The sequence below is a fragment of the Protopterus annectens genome, chromosome 2.part1 (assembly GCF_019279795.1).
Source record: "Protopterus annectens isolate FY-2018-M chromosome 2.part1, PAN1.0, whole genome shotgun sequence".
NCBI classification, from domain to species: Eukaryota; Metazoa; Chordata; order Ceratodontiformes; family Protopteridae; genus Protopterus; species Protopterus annectens.
In genome coordinates, this window is record NC_056729.1 from 572,422,222 (window position 1) to 572,444,869 (window position 22,648).

A 22,648-nucleotide genomic window follows, 5' to 3' on the forward strand; every position below is an offset into this window, starting at 1 on the left:
CAGATGGTGCTATCTAACATGTTCTACCCCACTATATAACACAGACATACTTATATTAAATGTTTATGGGTCGTGCTTCCATAAAGGCAGATGGTGCTATCTAACATGTTCTACCCCACTATATAATAAATACTTATATTAAATGTTTATGGATCTTGCTTGCATCAATCCTCTTTCCTATATGAACTATATTTACTTATCGAAAAATTCCATAACCACCTAATGATCCTCGGGGGCGACTGGAACATGACCATCAGACCGGAACTGGACAGAACTTGCAAATTTAACACACAACCTTTGGGTATTACTAACACCCGAAGAGATATAATGGACAATTTTAATTTATTTGATCCTTTTGAACTTTTCAGAAAAGACCCCTCTGTTAGTAATTACACATTCTTCTCAGCTTACCATAAATCCTGGTCCAGGATAATCTCAGCATTCTTTTCATCTTATGAAATAGTATATAGCAGTGACCCTAGAACTATCTCTGACCATGCCAAAATTAACCTTAAATATCTATAAACCTAATCATGAGAACTGCATCACTACAAATTGGTCCCTTAACCCTAACCTCTTGAACAACAAGAAATCCAAGAATTCCTGTCACAGACAACAAGCTCTTTTGAAAAGTCAGATACCTTCCTAGATATACAGTGGGCAGCAGCTAAAGCTACTTTAAGAGGCATCCCTAATTCAGAAACAGTCCAAATTGCGTACCTTGGCACTAGAAACAGAACTAAGAAGACTAGAATGAGAGTTGCAAACTAAGTTTTCTGTAGATATTGAAAAACAGATGTTCACCCTTCAAAAACAACTATACGAATTACACCTAAATTAATACTCTCTTATGGAGTCCAGACTTATTCATAGATATGCTGAATGGGCGCAAACCCCTTCTAAAATTCTAGCAAGGATAATAAACATCAACCCCCCACCTACTACAATAAAACAAATTAACTATAGGGGTAAATCCTTCTTCACAGATAAAGAAATCATACATGTATTTCAAGAAGTGTATAAGGAAATCTACGAGCCCCAAATACTCAATTTAGAAAGCCTCGATGACCCTTTCCTAGATGAATTACAATTTCCAGTAATAAGTGACACCCACAACAAATTACTAAAGGCACCTATAACCATGAAGGAAATAATTTTACCCATTAATAAACTGAAACCAGGTAAAGCCCCAGGTCCAGACGGCTATGTGTCAGAATTCTATAAGGCCTTTAAGCAAGTCCTAGCTCCCATTCTACTCCAGGTTTATAATCATGTAATCCAATTTGGCATTTCTGACTTGTATATTAATAACTCCAAGACTATTTTTATACAAAAATCAAACGACATTAACCTCAATACAAATGACTATCGCCCAATTGCTTTAATTAACCTTGACATAAAGATTCTATCATCTGTCCTGGCTTATAGACTAAAAAATATATTACCGCATATCCTATCCCATAACCAATTAGGTTTCATGAACAAAAGGCATGTTTGGGACAACACTCTATCCATCAAAGCCATAACCAGTATGACAGAGTATGACAACTCTCCCAAATATGCAATTTCGGTTGATGCCCAAAAAGCTTTTGACAGGGTAAACTTAATTTTCTCTTTAAAATTATGAAACGCTTCTCCATCCCTGATGAATTCATCAGAATGGTTGCAACCCTCTATAATAAGGCATCTACTACCCTAAACATAAACAAAAAAGAATTCAAATCTAATTTAAATAATAAACGGTACAAGGCAGGGATGTCCGTTATCACCTTACTTATTTAATCTCTATCTTGAAGTTCTCTTGCTAAAACTAAGTCAAAAAACACTCCAACATCCAGTCTATATATATAAAATACCAGTGAAATATACCGCCTTCGCAGACAACCTAAATATTTACTTGGAACTACCTTCAACTGATCTAGAAAAAATCCTAAGCTCTATTGGCAAATTTTCACAAATCTCAAATTACGCCATTAATACCAAAAAATCAATAATTTTTCCTCTAAACCCTCTTAGCCACAAATCATTTTTCATTCCAGAAACAAAGATCAAAGTTAATTATACACTTAAATATTTGGGTATAAACTTCTCCCATCCCCAACAGGAGCTAATTAATAATTTGTATAAAACATGGTCGAAAGTCATGGAAGATCTCACAAGGTGGAAAAATCTAAACCTCTCCCTCCTCTCAAAAGTAGCTATTATAAAAATGAATATCCTCCCCAAAATTATTTTCCATTTCTTTGCCCTTAATCAAAGCATTCCAAATACCTTCTTCTCGAAAATGAATACTACATTGGAGAAATTTGTGTGGTACCCTAAAAATGTCAGAATTAGTTACACTAAACTAACACTTCCCAAAGAAAGAGGGGGCTTGGCCCTCCCGGATTTTCTAACATACTACCATATGATAAATGCCAGCCGTATTTTACACATAACCAATTTCCATCCTTCAAATAAAGTCTGGAACCCCATATGGACAAAAATCTACAATGCACACATAAGTGCATCTAATATCAATCCTAGAGCAACCATCTTTCTTAACCCTAAAACTCTCAAAGAATATAAAATTCACCCTATATTAATAAAAAATATCATTGGGCTCCAAAAGCTGATAACATCTCTTGATTTGAAAAGCTCCTTAGTGATGGCTCAACCAATCCATTTAAATCCCAACTTCAAATTGAGTAACAGCATGTTAAATCTTGATAGTTTCCCTATTATCAAGAACTGTACAGTGTGGGACTTCTATATAATTAAAGACTTACCATTTGAAGCCATCATAGCTTCATTAGCAGTCAATAAAAAATACTACATGATCATTAAACAAATACCATACCTAATATCTCTGGTTACAGACAAGATTAAAGTAACCCCTTCAGAATTCCAGCTCTATCAGAAACTAATAGCCCAACTTCTGTTAAGGACTAAAATGCTTTCTAATGTCTACAAATTAATAACAAAAATTAAACATCAAGACAATATTCTATTCTCTAAGTACTGGGATAGCCAAAACAAAGAAATAACACTTGACCAAAAACTTGAGGCAATTGACACAACAATAAAATTAACCCCTTTCAAAAAACTGGTATATACTCAGTTCATGACAAACAATAACGCCTACGTTACACCTTTATTCCTAAGTAAAATTAACCCAAATACCTCGCCTCTTTGCCCAACCTGCCCCAATTCGGTAGCAGATACACTTAACATATTTTGGTCCTGTAAAAATGTATACAAACTATGGTGCTCCCTAAGAGCACAACTTGAAAAATTGGGATATATGATGTCAACCCTATCCTGGGAAATGGCGATTTTGAATATTTTTCCCAGTCCCTATAAATATGAGCTGAAACATATTACTGTGACACTGTGTGTGCTACTTAAAATTTATATTACACTAAACTGGTTAGATAGGTCCAAAACATCCTGGAAGGAGTTCAAGTCTATGTCTATCAAATATGTATTAGCAAGTAAGCTGAAGACAACAAGCACAAAGAAAGTAATTACTTTCAAAAATACTGGAATAACCTTATAGAAGTTCTTAAATAATAACGCTTCTCACTTTAACTCCTCTATTTCTTCTTATTCTTTTGGCCGCGTCCCTACTTCCATCTCGTCTAATATCCCAACTTCTGGTGGAGTATTAACCCTAGTTTATATACTTTCCGATTTTAATTCCCCACTTCCACTCTAACCCCTGAAAGATCAAAATAGAAACCCTATTACCACGTTCCTCTACCCTAGTGTCAGTAGAAATAACTAATATCTTCATGCTAATACCTCCTTAATTAGTGACAGTCAAATGTACATAATGTAGATAGTTAAAGCAAATAGGTATTAGGTTTACGAACTTATACTCTTACATATGATTATTCAATATCTTGAATTGTCAATACTCCCTTTTCACTATTCTATGTTAAACTCTAAAACACTTGCACACAGGAGGTTAATTATTTCCCTTGTAATCTTTTGCTGAACCTATATGATATCAAGCAAGTATTTACTAACTGTATCCACCTTCTCTTTTCGAGCCTATATGCTTTTGTTGTGTGACCTGTATTTGTATTTGTATCTGTATATTAACAAAATGCAATAAAAACCAGATTGCAACAAAAAAAGTGTGCTCATGTGTTACTGACCCAAACTGCTGCATCTTCAGCTATGAAAATATAAAAAACACTGTTGTCTATTGTATAGAGGAGTGGGTAACATTACTTAATTTTTGCAATCCATTTGGCACTTATTAAAAATATAAAATGTAACATTACTTGCTTGGAAGATGTGCCAAAGACTCAGTCCCACTTTTATGGACTAAATGTCCTTTGGTTATAAAGTAAAGTAGCACTCTGACCCTCTTTAAGCATACATAAATGCATATGTACATAATCTGTCATGGATGGCCAGTTGTAAATACACCCCATGTTTGGCCACTCAAGTCCTCACTGAATGGGTCAAAGCTAGATGCAAATTAGTCAGGTCAGTAGGTGCCAACAATCTGGGATATTGTGGTGAGTCTACTAATGGTCTTCTGGACCAACAGACTAGTATAACGTATAAACCGAATGTTTAGTTAAAAGAATCTTTGCAGTCTTTACAAACGCTCAGTAAACTTCCTACCCTTACCACCTATATAGACAAGTTCAGGAACCGCTGAAAAGTAAGTTAAAGCAAAACTCAAATTTCTACCATACAGATCACATGAATGGTCACCAACATGCCAAATCTTTCGCATCCCATGTCTTGTGCAGCAAACTACAGTGTTTCTCTACCCTTGGTCGAGTGTAAACTGAACAATGTTTTGACTTCATTGCATTTCTTCATTTTTCATTTCATTTTTGCTGGTTTGCATAGTGAGTCACTCACTGCCAGTGCTGTTTCTATTTGTGTGCATGTATTTTGATTTGTAAACTGACAATGATCCAAAGCTTTTCTGGCATTTTGTTTGTACATGGCTGTGCATATGTATAAGTAGGGAGACAGTGCAATTTTTTTTCCATCAGGTTGAAGCTTTGAACCATTTAGCCTGATGCAGTGGAATTCAAAAATCTATAATGAAATTAAAAAAAAAAGTTTCACATAGTCATTAAAAGGGATCTTTTTCTGCAATGGACACATCAGAGCATCTTTGATATATGTAAAGTGTGTATAACCATTTATCAGGCTAGGCAATCACATATCCGTTAAAAAAATATATGTACAGTAGCTTCATAAAATGCAATTCTTTAGGCTCACTGCATAGGGATAATGAATTGAAAAATACTTGTGATATTCCAAATGTAATTGTAGAGGCAGCTATGTACTGGGGCTCTGCGGGTGTAATTATAAGTGCACCAAGGAGGCAGCTGGTATGCATTACGTATGTGAATGAGCTATGAAGTAAAAATATGATTTCTAACACAGTTTGGTTCTAGCCTGCATCCCATAGCTGTCAGCATTTCAGCTGCCCCTTCAGAAAGACCTATTCATTTGGGCTATAGGGCTAATTGTAACTGTAACATGCAGACAGCTGGTATGTGTAACATATGTGACTTAACTATGCAATATGAATACTTCTAAGACAATGTACAGCTTGCCAGCCTGCATACCATAGCTGTCAACAGCCATGGAGTTGCAAGGTAGCTGCAGATTCCTTCTTTTAGGTGAGATCCCACTGCATATCTTACAACCTAGCACAAGAAGTGTGGACATGGTCTTAAGTAATGGGGAGACAAAGGTCCAAAAATGGGGGTAGATTTTAAATATTGCTCTTATAAACTTAAGAAGTTGCTAGAATCACAGACTGTGTGTTAACATGCATTTTCTGAATGATGTGAAGTTAGAAACTCAAATGTATGTCATCATTCAGAAACTTTAATCCAAAGTGATTTGCCATAAAACCACAAATTATATGAGGAACAGACCAGAAATATGAAGCAAAAATCTAGGCCTTCTGCAGAAATCTGAAGAGTTGAGAGATTGTGGTCCACTATGGTAGTCTAAAAGCACTATATTTGATCTTTAAGCATTATGTCCAGCACATCCATAATGGTAGATTGTAGTTCTGTTTGTCTTCTGCTGTGCTGAAGTGATATAATTCTACCCACAGTCACTAGTAGCTTTGTCCACACGTACAGAGAAACAACATATAAGGACATGACCTTCCATGCCCAGCTGCCTTAGTTTTAGTAACATAGCAGCACCCTGCTGAACATACACATGCTGTTAAATATTGTCTGCACACACATGTACACAAACACAAGCTAGCAAATAATGCATATGAATACACATAAATGCATGTATACATCATCTGTCATGGAGTATAGTCTTGTTTTTAAGCACTGCTTGCATGTTCTCCGACTGGGTGTGTGTTGACCAGACATCAAGTACAGATACCCCTGGAATGGCAGTTGTACTTCTTGTGTGTGGAGTAAAAATGTGGAGCCAGTAGCCAGTTACATCCAGCCTCTGTAGTCATGAATCAAAACTATTCAATGCATATCACTGGATATCTTACTGAACTTAAAAAAATAGCTGAATCTGCATGTTTATATAATGGTTTAAAATTAAAAGGATTTATCATTGAGAAAAACAGTGGATCTTTTTGGAGAAAGAGCGTGCAGTAGAAGCCTTTTTTTTTTTTTTTTTTGCAAAATGAATGTTTTCCAATCCCTCTGAAATTAATATTTAATTCTGATTGCTGCAAAATTTTCAAATAACAGCACGAGTGCTCTTTTTTTTCTGTTGCATCTTTTGTGCGTGTTTAAAGAAGCTTCATTAATGAAACACAGATTTCTCTTATTTATTGTCTGATTATAATGTAGCTTTGTAGGTTCCTAGACCCAATGTAGACTGGAAAGGGGGAGCAACAAATGGCTACTTTATCAAACATCACTTTGTATGCCACACTGACTGCAAAAAAGACGTAATTACAGTATATGCAGTGACTTATCAGAAAATGTCGTAAGTGCCCAATAAAGTAGCTGTACAAATACATTTGTTATTATAGACAGAAATCCAGTATGAGTATCTGTGAGACATGTACAAGGCAAAGAAATAAACAAATACTTGAGTTAATATTTGAACTTCTACAGCTATGTCACTTCCAGTGTCAAATGTTTATGCTTCTGAGAAGTCACACAAAAGCAGTTCAGATTAGGAAGTATACTTGATGGATTTAATAGTGGGATGCATTAGTATATCCTTATACATGCAGTTTAAACAAGTGTGAAAGAATGCAGAGGAGTAAGACTGCTAATTATTCACGTTTATTAAATGAGTTGTTTTCTTCATTGCTGTGCTATTTACATTCTACAAAGAAACTATTCAGTGCTGGTGTTTATTACACTTTTCTAAACAACTGTTTGGATGTTGGTATTAGACAAACTCAGCATGAAATATTGGAGATTTGTCACAATTTCAACATAGGCAGTATCAGGGAGAGATTAATGCACTGTAGCACATCAGTAACTGAGGAACAGAAAACTGTGAACTGAATGGTTAGATTTACTTACAAAATAATAAGCAAACCAGATCTTTAGCTATAACCATATGTATCATTAAGATATTTATAATCTACTTCAAGAATGATTGTACAGTAATGAAAAACATTTCATACAAATAGTCACGCTATTAATGATTTACATTTCTTCACAGATAGAGAAGCACTGCCAGAGATTCCAGATATTCCAAAACTGTAAGTAAACATAACTTTCATTATTTCTAACTTAGACACCTTAACTAGGATTCTGGTATGTTTATCTGCAATAAAGTATGAGCCAGTGGTTTCTTTTAAATCTTATTTATTGTAAAAGAACTGAACTGTGTTTTCATAGAAAAATCTTAAAACAAGATGAGTTTTAACAAAAATTATTTGTTGACTACTAAATTTCTTTTCATAAATAAATATATGCACATAAATTTGTATTAAACAGGATTGAGCTACCACATGAAAAGTGCTAGAAATGGGCAGCTGTCCTCCCAAAAACCTTTAAGTATGCCTTTTCAGGGACCACTGAAGCATATGATTGGTGCCAAGCCACTCTATTTGTAGTGATGTTAGTGTAATATTGAACAGACCAGTAAATTTAACATCTGTATGTACTGTATGCTCTTCCATCTCTGACTGCAAACTAAGTAGTCAGTCTGACTGCACTACTGACCATCTGGTGATAATCTGTTAGTCTGTTGAAATACAATGTATACTATGAACACTGAATTGTCTTGGCAGAATTCTACTAGTTAATGTGCCACTTCCTTGTTTTACGCCAAGGCCAAACATGCCCATATTCCAGATGTTCTTTGACATTTTAACTTCCCAATTGTCTATAATGAATGTAATGCCTTTTTTGGATTATTTCCAAAAGTTACGGCACGTCTTCATAAAATTTGTTTATTCTCCCTCCCCTTTTGCATATGTATTTGCAGAAACTTGTATCACTGCAGTGTTGTGTGACTTGTCTTCAAGTCCGATTGAGACTGTCCACAATAGAAGACCTGATGACTGTCCGATATAAAGTGACCCATTTTAGTCCATTTCATTTCACTAAGTCCCAAGATGTCAGTGTTTATTCTTGTCATCTCATCCTCATGAAACATAACTCAGTTCTTACTTTTTATGTTCTAAGTTCCAGTGGTGTATAGTTCTTTATAAGTTCAAACTTTCATTTCATCTCTGTGCACCTCAGCAGATGAACGTCCTTTTGGCTTTAATCCTCTTGTGTCATAACCTGTAGCACTACTTGTAATTGTCCTCTGCTCTTAACCAGTAGTACAGTGAACACCTTCAGACCTGAGGGCCTCATGTTCCAGTGTCATTTCAACATGTCTCTTGCTACTCTTTTCAATAGAGTTTTTGTGGCAATGATCCTGGAGTGGATTGCCATGACCTTATCCACTAGAACATGTTTAGTCTGATCTCTGTAACATGATCTATTCATCTTGAAGTACCCTACATAGTATACCTTATAACTTCACTGAGCTTCACAAACCCCTTCACCGTGAAAAGGTAATAGTCCAAAGGGGGCCTTAGTCCTTATGATTGCCACTGTGCAATTGTTTGCCCTATCCCCTTTTCTACTTTAAAACTATCAACAAATCTTCAGTTTAAAAAAAAAAAAAAAAAATATATATATATATATATATATATATATATATATATATGTGTGTGTGTGTGTGTGTATGTGTGTGTGTAGGTGCCCTAGAATATAGCAAATACATGAGCATTCACAAACAGAAATCGACTTTCACAATGTTGAAATCTCAATGCCCATACTCGGAGCATAACCTCATAGCTTGCAAGCACTAAAACACTGCTTTTTCTGCCTACCCACATTTACTGAAGCATCAGCTTTAGTCTGCAGTATGGGTGCTACTAGATTCTAGAAAATATGGTGAGCAAAGGCCTACCTACCACTAACACCTGTCCAGCTTGCAATGAACAAAAAGCTGGAGCTGACCATATTTGTTCATGTAGGTACATAAAACTACTTTAGGAAGCAGTCTCCCAGTGGACGCAAAATGTGCAGAGCCTTCAATCACCATTACATGCTAAAATGCATACTGGCCATAGATTTAAAAAACTCAACACTGAATATAAACCAAAAAAAACATGGATGGCACAGATATCTATTATAATTAAAGTGCACATTGCCTGCCACTGTAAATCATGGCATCTGATTAATACCTCAGAATTGACTATATTTGTTAGGATATATTACAGCCTGCTGTCACTAAAGGATATAAGCAGTTCAGAACTATGCACTAGCAAAGATGACCCCCAGCATTAAACTAAGCTTAGCATATTTTCTAACCCCCAGTCAGTGGCTTAACTAGCATATTTTTGGCCTACAGCATTTAACTTATTCAATATATAGAAATAATAATATTTTGTTTTTTCTGTATTCCTCCTTAGTCTGTAAGCATAATATTGGAACTAGATCTATATATCACATAAAACATTGACAGCCTTATGGCATCAAATACTGTTAAAACGAGTTAAGTTGTTTCTGGATCATTACCATATTAATGAGTCTATTTTATTGTACATTGTTGATGATACCATTAACTCATTATTTGTATTTTGTAATGTTTCTGCTTGTTTCCATTAAAAAAAAAAAAAAGTTTTTTTGCGGGGGGGGGGGGGGGGGGCACTTCCTGCTATTATTCTCCAACCCTGGGCACCTGTCAGCCATTTGTTTTGATGATCAAAGCAACACCCGACCAAATCTGGTATAACATTCACTAATTCCTCCTTGTGATAATATCTCAAACCTTGAAATGGTGAACAACTGTAGACCAATTGCTTATACTTGCCTGCTGGCCAAAATTTCTACAAAAGTGTATTTGAGCAATTGCTGGAATATTTAATAAACTATGACACAGTATCTTGCAAACAGCATGTTTTTTTTCCAGAGTACAGTACAGTAACAGCCAAGTACTTACAGAAGTATAGCTAAGGTATGAGGCAAAGGGGGTGCAATTGGCAGAAGGTGATATTGTTCAATTCAATGTCAGCATTTGAATGCCAGTGTTCCATTCACACTGAAGTACTTTAGAACTCCATGTCCGGCAGGTATAAACTAACTGTAGGAGCTGTTGTTTTAACTATAGCAAGCAGTGTGCTATAGTTTAAAAGAAAGAAGAACTTTATTTTGGTTCTTGAAGGGGGAGTGCCAGATCAAGGGACAGCCCTGGGTGCCAAAATAGCTTGCTATTCCTGGGTCTATATTATAAGAGCGAGGATTTCAATATCCGAACACCATATGGGTGACACCAAATGGTCGCATATTGAAAACCTTGCAAGTGTGAATGGAGATCGCTGTAGGGAATTCTTCCCTTTACTTCAACGTAGTCCGATCTCGGAGTTGGTATATTTAAGTAGAGGGGGGTGTGGGGGATGCAGGGCGGCTTGCTCAGAGCGATCAGGTAGGTTTTTGTTTAATTTTGACATTTTTTATTTTTGTTTCGAAGTTTCACAACTTTGCCCATATGGTGTCGCACATATGGCGTTTGAAGTTGTCAAACTTGGTTCTTATAATATACACCCCTATACCTCTGTGTACTTATTAAAATTGACCTCTAACATTAGTTGTTTTCCTAAACCTCAGACTTGCATTTGAAAATGTTAAGCATGCCCTTCTTCATCAGAAAATAAACAATAAAGGAGCCTCCTGATATGTTGTTTAGTGGTTTGCTAGCTGAAAAATACAAAAGTAAGCTCACATAGTGTACAAACTTAGGAGGGCTGGATACTAGAGCCAGAATCGTAAAACACAGAACTGCTGTGTATAGTAACACAAAAAGGTGTTTAATACATAGTCATGGATGGAAATCCCAATGGGTTAAGCGCTTTTATGCTTAACAGGTGTTGGACTTCATCAGTACCCAGAATCATCCAATTAATTAAATTTATATAATAGAGCATCCAAATCATGTGATTTTTGTTAGCTTATCATAGCTAACCAATTAAAACCAGTTAGGAAATGAATTAATCAGACCTTAATTCTTGGTTTGCTAGCTGTGTAGCTGAAGGAGCATTTATATTCCATGCCGACATTTTACTCTCTGACATAAGTTCAGTGGGTAAGGGAGTACTGCAAATGTCCATTCTAGGCCTGTTGTTATTCTGTCTGTTCTTAAGTTCATATCGGGGTATTGATCCATAAGGATCTTTAGAAGCCCAGCCATGCATTCCCATTAAATTTTAGTCCTTGTAATTTAAGGATGAATAACCCAGAGCCAGCAAAACATTTTTATGTTACCCATATCCTCACAGCACAAGGGTGCTAAACTAGGGGTGAATTTGCAGTTTCCCATCCTTTCATAGAGATTATAGAGTTAGGGAAGTGCCGAAACAAGATTTCTCAGTGATCTACTGATAGACCTCTACAGAATCAAGTGTTCTTATATGCAGATTATATATTAATTATGAAAGACCATAAAATGTCTTCCACTCTGGACATATGCTTGGACAAATACCTGTGCTCAATAGGAACTGGTTTTGCTTCAGTAATTTAATTATTAATACTCAAAAATCTACAGTAATGTTATAAAGTGCAAACAAAAGGTTAGCTACTATCCAACCATTAACGATAAGGAATCCCGATGGTACCCAACTCCTGGTCATCAGACATTAAAAATAGCCAGGTGTACATCTGGACCAAACATTTTCTCAAAAAACACCCTTACTTACAAATAAATAAATAAATAAATAAACAATCTTGTGATAAATGAAAGCTTCCTTCAGACTAACTGATGAGGGTAGGTGATCAATGGTTATAAATTTTCTTCCCCTCCCCAGGTTGCACTATGCCTTGCCTATCATTGCACTATTGCACCTCAAAATATCGCCATGCTACAAACTGCCAAAACAAAAAGCTAGCCTACAACTGGGAACATCGCTGTATAACCATCTAAAACAAACAAACCAAAAAAGTGGTACCAGGGTTGTATTTATACCCAGTATATTAATACTGAAACTTGTCAATCAGAACTACTTCCCACACCTTAAAACTAAACTGTTTACAAAAAACACCATGTATGACATACAAATTCAGAAAGGAATTCTACTTCCAAGGCCCCCAATGTGTGCTGTAAAATTCTTCTATAAAATTGCCCCTGTCACCTGGAATGCTCTACCATAAAACCATACAAGTTAAATAATTTTCTTACTTTAAAAACATTTTGAAATTTCATCTAGCAGACAAATTTGAATGCAGCTGTTACAGAAGTCCTGAATGAACTTATCTCACAGGTGCATTTATTATATGGCACCTCAATTATATACAGCAATTCCACCCTTACCAGCTAATGTTAAATTTGAAATTTCCGTACACGTGTGTGTGTGTCTGTGTGTCTGTGTGTGTGTGTGTGTGTGTGTGTGTGTGTGTGTGTGTATATATATATATATATATATATATATATAAATATTTATGTCAGTTGTACCTGTTGTATAGTCATTCAGAGTAAACATCTGCAAAGGGTGTATTAATTTACCACCTCAGTGATATTTGCAAAATTATCCATTATAGTTAACTAAATATGTATTTGATGAAGATAGTGTAAATATGACACATATTCATATGCATAGCCCAAATGCTAATATAGGCTGTGCTTATTAAAAACTGTTAATTTTTCATTTATGCAGATCAGACACATGTACAGGCTGTATTTATACATAACTGTTTTGTTAGTCTCATTTCTTTGTTGTGTCTTAACATATAGCGAAGGACATTTTATGTAAACTCTGCTCTGCATGCTCATTACTCTAACTGAATGCAACAATTGTATGTTTCTCTACCATAAGATATTTATGAGGAATCTGCACAATGTATCTAAACAATGTGTTTGCCAGCTGACTTTTTACAGTCATACATTCATATGTAGTAACTTTGTATGCCATCCAGGAAACCACTGATGGGCCTGAGCCAGTTTTCCAGGTACCATAGAGCACTGTCTCATTAATTGACTTACTCAGAGTCACACAACATACAACTGGAGAACGAGGGAATCAAACTCTTGAGTTTGGTAAGCAGCTTATTAAGAGTTCATAGCCTCAATCATGTCTCACAACTGCTTAGCCCAAGAAATCTGGGCAACACCCAGAATAATGGGTGGTCAATGGCCCAGAAATAGGGATAGATTTTAAATATGGCTCTTCTAAACTTATGAAGTTGATAAAATAAAAGGTTTTGATTTAGCATGCATTTTCTGAAGGATATGAAGTTTGAAACTCAAATGTCTGTCATTATTTATTGACTTCAGTCCTCATTGATTTGTCAGAAAACCACAAATTTTATGAGGAACACTGCAAAATTATTAGGCTAAAATCTGGACAATTGAGAGGTATGGCCTCAATCTTCCACACTGTCTGAATAGTTAAATAAATTCATAATCTGTTTTGGGTAAGGGTTAGGTAAGGGGATAGACGTAGTGTGTGTGTGTGTGTGTGTGTGTGTGTGTGTGTGTGTGTGTGTGTGTGTGTGTGTGTGTGTGTGTTTTAAGGTTAGAGTAAAGCTTAGGTAAAGCGATAGTGTTCAAGTGTGATTGCTTTTTGGTTAAGGTAAGGGTTATGTAAGGGTATAGAGTTAGAGAAAGTGTGTGTGTGTGGTGAATGTTTGAGCTGTCTTGTATGGTGGTACTGTTAGGGAAAGGGCTTTTTAAGGTAAGTTGCATGTTAGGGTAAGGTGAAGGGAAGGGTTAGGGTTAACATGTATCACTAAGGTGAAGCAATGTATGTACTCCCCAGCACTGGAGTTCTTTTGCTGAGTTGGACAAGGTTAATACATCTTCCTCTCCATCCACCCATTCTCCTGATGATTCCATCTTTAAACAGCATAGCAAGCTTATGGTGAACACCCCCCCCCCCCGAGGAATGTCAGGAGAACTGTCTTTGGTGAAGAAACCTGGGGAGCCTTGGGTTATCCCTCTCACAGAGGAAGTATTTTAGGATGACTTAAAGGGAATGTGGAGGTACCCTGAATCTGCCTTTTCTGCCACTAAGAAGTCAAATTCAGTTTATAATCCCCTCAAGGAGCGGGAAGAGCATTTCTCTAAGGATCCCATTGATGAGTCCTTTGTGTGCTGTATAGTTCAGCATAAGACCCAGAAGCTGTAGTAATTTACCACCTTATCATAGCATATGTAGTATAGAGGTTTGGTCAATTATGGAAAGAAAGTGTACTCCAATGCCACATTGTGTCCTAGCAACCTCACCTCTTCGTTTGCTATCACATTTCAAGTTCCACTTAGATTTATTGAGAGTTTGTCAAAGGCTGCTTTTTAATTTTAACCATGTGATGCTTTGACTAGGGATATGGACCTATTTGCACAGGGTAGCATGGATGAAGCTCTTCTCCCTGAGAAAAAGTACTCTGGAATGACATCATGGATGCCTGTTTTCTTGTGGGAAGTGCTCTTTAGATGGCCTACCCTGGTTGTGATCCAAGGGAATAACTCCCCCATCTATGCTTTGCAATCCTGAGACTGCTCTGTGGCTGCCCATGGAAGCAATTTTACAAGTTTGTTCCAGCCTGGAAAACCATCAAAAGGGATTACTGGGTTCTAGATGTGCTGCCTTTCTTTGCCACATAATGGATCTTGTCAGTCCTCCACAAAAATAACTCCAATGCCTGATCTGTAACTTTCAGTGGAACTTTTTGGATAGGCCTCGTTGCATTGCTTAAATGGACCTTACAGACCATCCAGTTTCAGAGGGATGTGGATTTCACTCTAATCTAGGGTTGCTACCTGTCGAGAATTTGTCTTGACATTCAGAAAATCAGGACGTATGTCAGGAAATACAGAAATCATAGTCTTTGTCAGTAAATCCAGTTTTGGTGAGTAATTAAGTATTTGTTTTGAATTATTTTGAAAAGCAACACTTTTCTGAATTATATTTCCCAAAATGTTTACTGAGTCACTTGTTTTGCCTGTTTGCATTTAAATTATTGTGTCAGAATGATCTTTTGTGATAACTGTCACCATTCTCTTCATGATGCATGTTACAAGACCTACTCAAAGTCTAAACTGCCTGAGCCTTCTTTTTTACAAAAGTGAAACAGTTGCTCTATCCGCCAGTTAAACTTTATATTCCCTGCAGCAAAATTACACATTTTTGATTTTACTAGTAATGTACATATGAGCAAAATCTGGTTTCAGGAAAATTGTAAATTATACATTGCAGGTAACAGTGTACAAATATTATCAATTCTTTTTCCTCTTCTCACTTCCTTAGTTTTATTTTAGACCCCCTCTTTCCTTATCAAGTATAATAGTTTCAAGCATATCAGATGCCAAAACGATATTTCAAAATATTTTTCAACCTGTGCATCATGTTCAGACATTTGATCATGCATTGCATCGATTCTTCAAAACTGTTGCTAGCGTGATTATTAACTTTGACCGATGAGCAAAGTGCATTCATTTATTGAAATGGGTGCGGCATTGGGTTGAGCAAAGGGTGGTGCTTTTGTCAGGTTTTTCCTTTGTCCAGATGTGGCAACCTTAATCTGATCTTTTCCTGGTACAGAAGTAGGTCAGATTGTTTCCAGTCAATTATAGACTTCATCTGCTAGAAACCTGCCCACACATTCAGTGCATTCAGTTTAGATGGTCACCCCGTGGGAGATGGTCTTTGTCCCATGGACTGCCTGGGTGGTTTCACTGGACATGATGGATGACTTTTGACACATTAAGCCACACGGCGGATTTCTTCACTTTGCTGTTGATAGACATCACTTCTATCAAATGTCCTGTCATTTGTGCTTTCCCCAGAATGCTGAGACTTCAACAAATGCCTATTTTCCCCATCAGGTTCTTCCTTCATAACCTGCAATACCTTATCTTGCCAAGTTAAGGTAGCCAGTAAAAGTAACTACTCACTTGGAATTTTAACCCAGTCAGGTAATCATGTGCTTCTCCCTCATTCTCCCACTAACATTCTCTGCTTCATGAAGAGTCTAATATAGCAATAACCCATGGCTGGGTGTGAGTAATGCTGGATTTAACCACGGTTGACATGGTTTTGTCGTGAATGTGAAGCCAAATAAAGCCAACCATGGGTAATTCCAGCATTACCCACACCCAGCCATGGGTTATTGCTGTTATGCAGTGACATTATTTAAGAAAAAAATTGCTTACTTTTCTTAAATAATGCCTTTGTATAATGGTTCCATAGTGTTCTTCCACTTCCTCTTACTATCCTGCTGCTTTCCTGATGTACTGCGCTTGCATATGGGACTTGTACTACATAATCATGGGACTGTATCAGTGCTTTGGAAAGGAAGCAACGCAGAAAGGAAGATCTCTGTTGGTGTTTTTTTTTTTTTTTTAATAAAGTTTGAAATCTAGATAGTTTAGAGGTGTGAGAGGGGCAAGGCAAATCAGGTCTTTTTCTTTGGTTTCGCATAACATACCTGAGTTTCGTTGTATTTCTGCCCTGTCTGTCTTGTAGCAATAAACTGTTCAGGTTTCAAACTTTGTACTTGTGAACCTCTTAGGTCAAGAAAACTGGAAACCCATAGCATATATTAATAGAAGAAAGTCCAGGTGGCCAGACTTTTACTGTTGGTGTAGGCTAGATTTTATAACAGACATGCTGGTCTGTCTGACCAATCAATGTGTACATTTTTGAATAGAAGAAGAATGACCAGTCATTGTATAATAAACACATTCAGAACACTTTTTGCAGTTGCCACAGGATCATGCTATTTCACAATACCTGCAGATCCACCTGGCTGCAGAACCCTGTTTTAGCCTTTATTTCTTGATTGATTGATTTACTGTTTGTTACCCAGATGGGTGGTCTGGTCTGTTAAACTTTTTCAGCCATGACCTTGCTTCACTGAATAAATATAAGCAAGTACAGCAATATTTCTCATTTACAGTGTACATCATGTAGACAGACTAAAACAATTACAATCTGAGATTTTGTCTACGACATAAAATATGGAGTTACAGAATTTTAGCTGACGTGATAAATTTAGAGAAGATGTAAAAAATGTTTTTTTTTCCCTCCATATATAAAAATGGGAGTAAAGCACATTTGTTTTCTATCATGGACATGGTAAACATCTTTGTAAGCTATATGAACATGTATTGGTTATCCAGAGTCCCGAAAGCATGCCCAACATGAAAGTTTTACAAGATGTTTCTTCAGTTCAGCCTTGAAGTCACTTAAAGTGTGACACTTCCTTATATTGGGGATTGTAGTTACAGTGGAATGCTGAGTCTAGTGAATGCCTTTTCTCTAATGTATAACTTAAGTTTGGCTCTGATCAAGGTTAGAGAATCTTGTATTTTTCTGTGTGAGTAAGATTTGTTCTTTGACAGGCAACTTTGAAATGATGGCGGGACATTGACAAAGTATGGGTATCTTGAATAATAAAGAACTGAGTAGAAGGGTGGCTCTGTTTGGCACTATGAGTGAGTTGACTGGATTTAAAAGATTGCAATGATCTGTCTGGCCTGGTGCCAAAAGGGCAGATATGAATATCTCGTTTTCTGCGGTTGAATTATGTGCATTTTTTCAGGACATAATAGTGAGTAGTGGGAAGCCATATTCCAGGGTATCACTTTCATGGCTATTCCTTTTCTAGAAGTATGGGGTAAAAGATGACAAATTTTATACCGTACCTTCTGCTTAGAAAGTGTCTTAAAACTTTTTTCTTTATATCTGAAGAATGTCTAAGGGGTCCATAATCATTGTTAGATTTTTTTGTTCATTAACATATAGATTGTTACTCATATTATCCACAGTTGTTAGTGTAAGACGAGATTTTAGTATATGCGGTGTAGCAAAAAAAATTATGTTTGATTTATTTTGGTTTATTAACAGACTTTTTTGGAGGGACCAGTTGCAGATTAATGAGAAACCGGTTTAGAATTTCACCTAATGGTCAGAAAATTGCAACATACCAATAATAGGTCATATGCATACTCATCTAAGTCTAAGGAGAAGTTGTTATGTGCAACATCTTTGATAAATGGGAAAGTGAAGAGGAGTGAGTTCTGACCCTTGCGAAATGTCAATATTGAATGTTTGTGTATTAGAGAGGGAATTATTGAGTATATTTGAAAGGATCTGTAACTATATATCCAAGAACTGTGTTGTCACAGAGGTTATTGCAGACTTTGTACAGAGGTTATTCAAGTCTGATTATTTTAAATGGCTTTCTCATGTCAGTAAACAGTCCAGCTGTAATATGACCATCATTAATATTACAGTATTTTAATTGCTTGTGGTGTATAATGCAATTTTTGTGTTGACAGCTTTTCTGTAGCCATGTTCTTTGGTCAAACAGTAGGCTTTGGCTGTTAATGTGGTCATTGATTTGCTTATATAGGGCTTTGTTCAAAGATTTTTGGATAGTTTTGAGATGCATCTAAAGGCTTTACAGTCCCTTGAAGAGGTATGTTTTGGAAGTGGAATGTTTATAGAATGTTTGAGGGCCTCTGAGAATGCAACTGTTGTTAATTACAGACTGCAGATGTATGAGAGAGGTTTGGGTATGTATTCGGATGACACTCCCCACACAGGAATTATTGATAGACTCACCAAACTAGGCATCAACCACTATATCATTAGGTGAGTTGCAAATTGGCTCACAGATAGAACCCACAATGTGAAAGTAGCAGACTCCAAGTGGAGTCCCACAGGGATCGGTCCTGGGTCCTCTCCTGTTTGGCATCTGCTTTTCAGACGTCCAGGCCAACACAGAGGGACTCTGGCTGACCTAGTTCACCGACAATTGCAAGCTGGGAACCATTATTAACTCCCCAAGTGATGTAGACATCCTACAGAAAGGCCTCACTGAGACCAACGACTGGTGTCAAAACCATGGCCTTAAGCTTATTGCAAAAAAATGTGTCATCATTCCCTTTGGGAAAAACTCAGTTCCCACTAATTACGACATTGATGATAGCCCACTGAACAATGAAGGCGTTATAAGAGATCTGGGGACACAGGTTGATAGCAACCTCTCCTTCGACCACCACATTGCCACTGTGGTTAGAAAGTCCTTCTATGTGTCACATCTTATTACCAAGGGTTTTGCATCCAGGAAGAAAGAGGTCCTCATCTCTCTCTACTCTTCTCTCATTAGACCAATCATTGAGTATAATGCCCTATTTGGGCATGAACCTCACTAAACACCTGCGACAGCTGGAAAGGCCACAAAAGTACCTCACAAAGAGGATCCCAGGCCTTAAACACATGCCCTACATGGACAGACTCAAAAAAAACTCCAGGTTTTCTATGTTTCATATCGTCTATCAAGAAGCGATCTCTGCTTGACTTACAAAGTCATGTCTGACCTAGCCCTGTTAGAAATGTTACATCTAAATAAATCCCAATCAATTTGCACCACATGCTCCAGGGACCTCAACCTCATTGCCACAATCAACAGAACATGCTGGAGGGACAGGTTCATAACCCAGGCACTGCCCATGCTCTGGAATAGACTTCCCATACATGTCAAGCAGAGGATCTCACTGGCCCTTTTCAAGAGAAATCTTGATGAGTGGATGGGAAATAAGAAAGTTCACCCCAGGGATCACTCCAGTGGCTCTACTTGATAGAGGCACCAGGAACTAATGGCATGATGCCAGGGCATGTCTATGAGCTAGACTAGTAAAGGCTTCAGGGCCGTTGGCCTAGTACACACCTATGAACCTTTGGACATATTTTGAATGGTTGGGTGAGTTTGTTAAATTTAGTTCCAAAAGTTTTATTAAGATTTAAAAGTAGTTTCTTAGTTTCTTTAATAGTGATTTCCTTAATGTAGAAAGAGGCATGGGAGAGTATATAACTGTGGCTTTAGACTTGGTGAGGACTGATAGGGAGGGTATTGTCCAGGAAAGGAACTTGCTCCACTCTTAATGGATGATATTAGGAAATGACTGTCATTCTTATGGAATGAAAAGTACTTGTTAGAAGAAAGGTTTATGGAGGCGTGGGAGGGGGTCAGCAGATGGGCCTATTAGATTTCTTCTTTCTAAAACTGAAGTGGACAGGTGACTGTTTTCATTTTCTTTCTGTGCTTTAGGTATTCTTAATGGAGGGCAGTATTGGATGAGCTTTGTTTTTGGCATTTCCAAGCATTATTCCTGAAGTGAATTATTTTATTTTGCATTTTTTAGTTCAGTGTTTATCCATTGGAAAGTATGACCCCTGAGTAGTGTGTCTTGAAGTACTGGTAAGCTGAAAGTATTTAAAGGCTGTATTAGAATCTGTCTAGTCTTGTAATGGTTCCCAGTTATTTTGAAGTAAGTAGGGTTAATTTTTCCTTTTTGGAAACTGAAATTGATGTACTTGTTATTTGAATGGGTAATGTATGGGCCTTAAAGGCAGTGATCACTAAGTTTTTTTGGCAGGGTGCTTACGTTCATACATCTATGGCTAGTGCTAGATGAGATAAGGCCTTGGGTAGTGTTATTACCTGTTTGTTATTTAGGTCTAGTGGGACTCTTTACTAATGGGTCAAGCCCTTGTTGTAGCATTTTGAGCAGTGGCTGGGCAAATCATCCTGTAACATCAGAAATTGAAGTCTCCTAGAATAATTGTGTTGGAGGGATGCCATTAGGGAATATCTCTTTGATGACTTGTTCAATTACTGTAACAGAAGATGGAGCTGGAACATAAACTGAGGTAACATGTAAATGAGAATGTCTTTCTGCACATAGATGATCATGTACTCTATTAGGCCTATCATTACTGGGAGGTTAAGCTATTGCTGTTGCAGTAGTGTTTAGTGAGAAGTTGTTTTGTATGAGTAGTCAAGTTCCATCATATAGTCTAGGATCTGGTCTTTTGTTATTAAGAAAATTATAGTAATTTGGAATAAAGATAGGACAGAAATCATCTTTATGCCAAGTTTTTTTAATAGTTGCAATATGTGGTTTCTCAGTAAGTAATCATGCCTCCAAGGATATCCATTTATTGTTGATACTGCACATGTTTAAGCAGGCAATTAAGGTCCTTAGCTGTTAGACAGGAGAAAGTATGATTTTTGGATGGGTTAATTTATTATGGGAGGGACCAGGATTTATGTGGATGTCTCCTGAGAAAATGATTTTTTTTCAAGATTTTTTAAGTTGGATGTGGGGATGGAAGTGATCCAGTAGAAAAAAAAAATCTGAATTTAAAGTTACTTTTGGTTAGATGTGTTAGAGATGATCAGTAGTCCCTAAGTAGGGTGAGGAGGTGAATGGAAGTGTTGCAAGACGTTGGAACTATGATGTGGGCAGATAATGTAGTTTAGGTGGGATGTAGTCGATAAAATAGAAAACAAGCTAGAAGCAGATGGAAGAGGGTGGTTATTCTAAAGAGCTGTGAATGTGAATTAATTTTATGCTTCCTGATGAGTTAGATAAGGAGGAAGATGGTATTTATTTATGGGTGCATTGTACTATGCACGTTTATGGGTGCATTTTGCTATGTATGTTTATGGGTGTATTGTGCTATGTATATATGTTTATGGGTGTATTGTATGTACAGTATGTTTATGGGTGCATCGTGCTATATGTGTATATTTATGGGTGTATTATGCAATGTATGTTTATGGGTGTACTGTACTAAGAATGTTTATAGATCTATCATGCTGTGCATGCTTATGGGTATATTTTGCAATGTGTACAGGTTTATGGGCGCATTGTGCTCTGCATGTTTTTGGAGTATTGTACTCCACATGTTTATGGGAGTATTGTACTCCACATGTTTATGGGTATATTGTGCTATGTATGTTTCAGGGTGCATTGTGCTGTATATGTTTATGGGTGTATCGTGCTATGCATGTTTATGGGTGTATCGTGCTATGCATGCTTATGGGTGTAGTGTGCTATGTATGTTTCTGGGTGCATTGTACTATGTATGTTTATGAGTGTATTGTGATATATATGCTTATGGATGTATTGTGCTGTGTTTGTTTATGGGTGTATTGTGCCGTGATGATGTGAAGTAGTGCCAGCTATGCAAGATAGAGAGTAGGGCAGTGCATGTGTAACATATGCCAGCATAACTAGTTGGAGTTTTGTATAGAATTTTATGTCATTTGAATATCAAACTGATGTGTATGGATACTTGTGTTAAAAATGTATTGGCAGTGGTTCCCGCTGGACAGAAAAGAAATTCATGTGTATGGACTGTATTGTAACTGGTGAAATGTATATA

General features: G+C 36.9%; 1 protein-coding gene across 7 annotated transcripts in view; it reads left to right on the top strand.

Moving 5' to 3' along the window:
- The window catches only part of PTK2B (protein tyrosine kinase 2 beta), a 2,401,727-nt gene that overhangs the window by 2,008,181 nt on the left and 370,898 nt on the right, over positions 1–22,648 (top strand). For all 7 annotated transcript variants that reach the window (XM_044062346.1, XM_044062339.1, XM_044062341.1 and 4 more), the window contains one exon: positions 7,636–7,675. In XM_044062346.1, the coding sequence (XP_043918281.1) occupies positions 7,636–7,675 (40 nt within the window). The remainder of the gene's footprint in view (positions 1–7,635; positions 7,676–22,648) is intronic.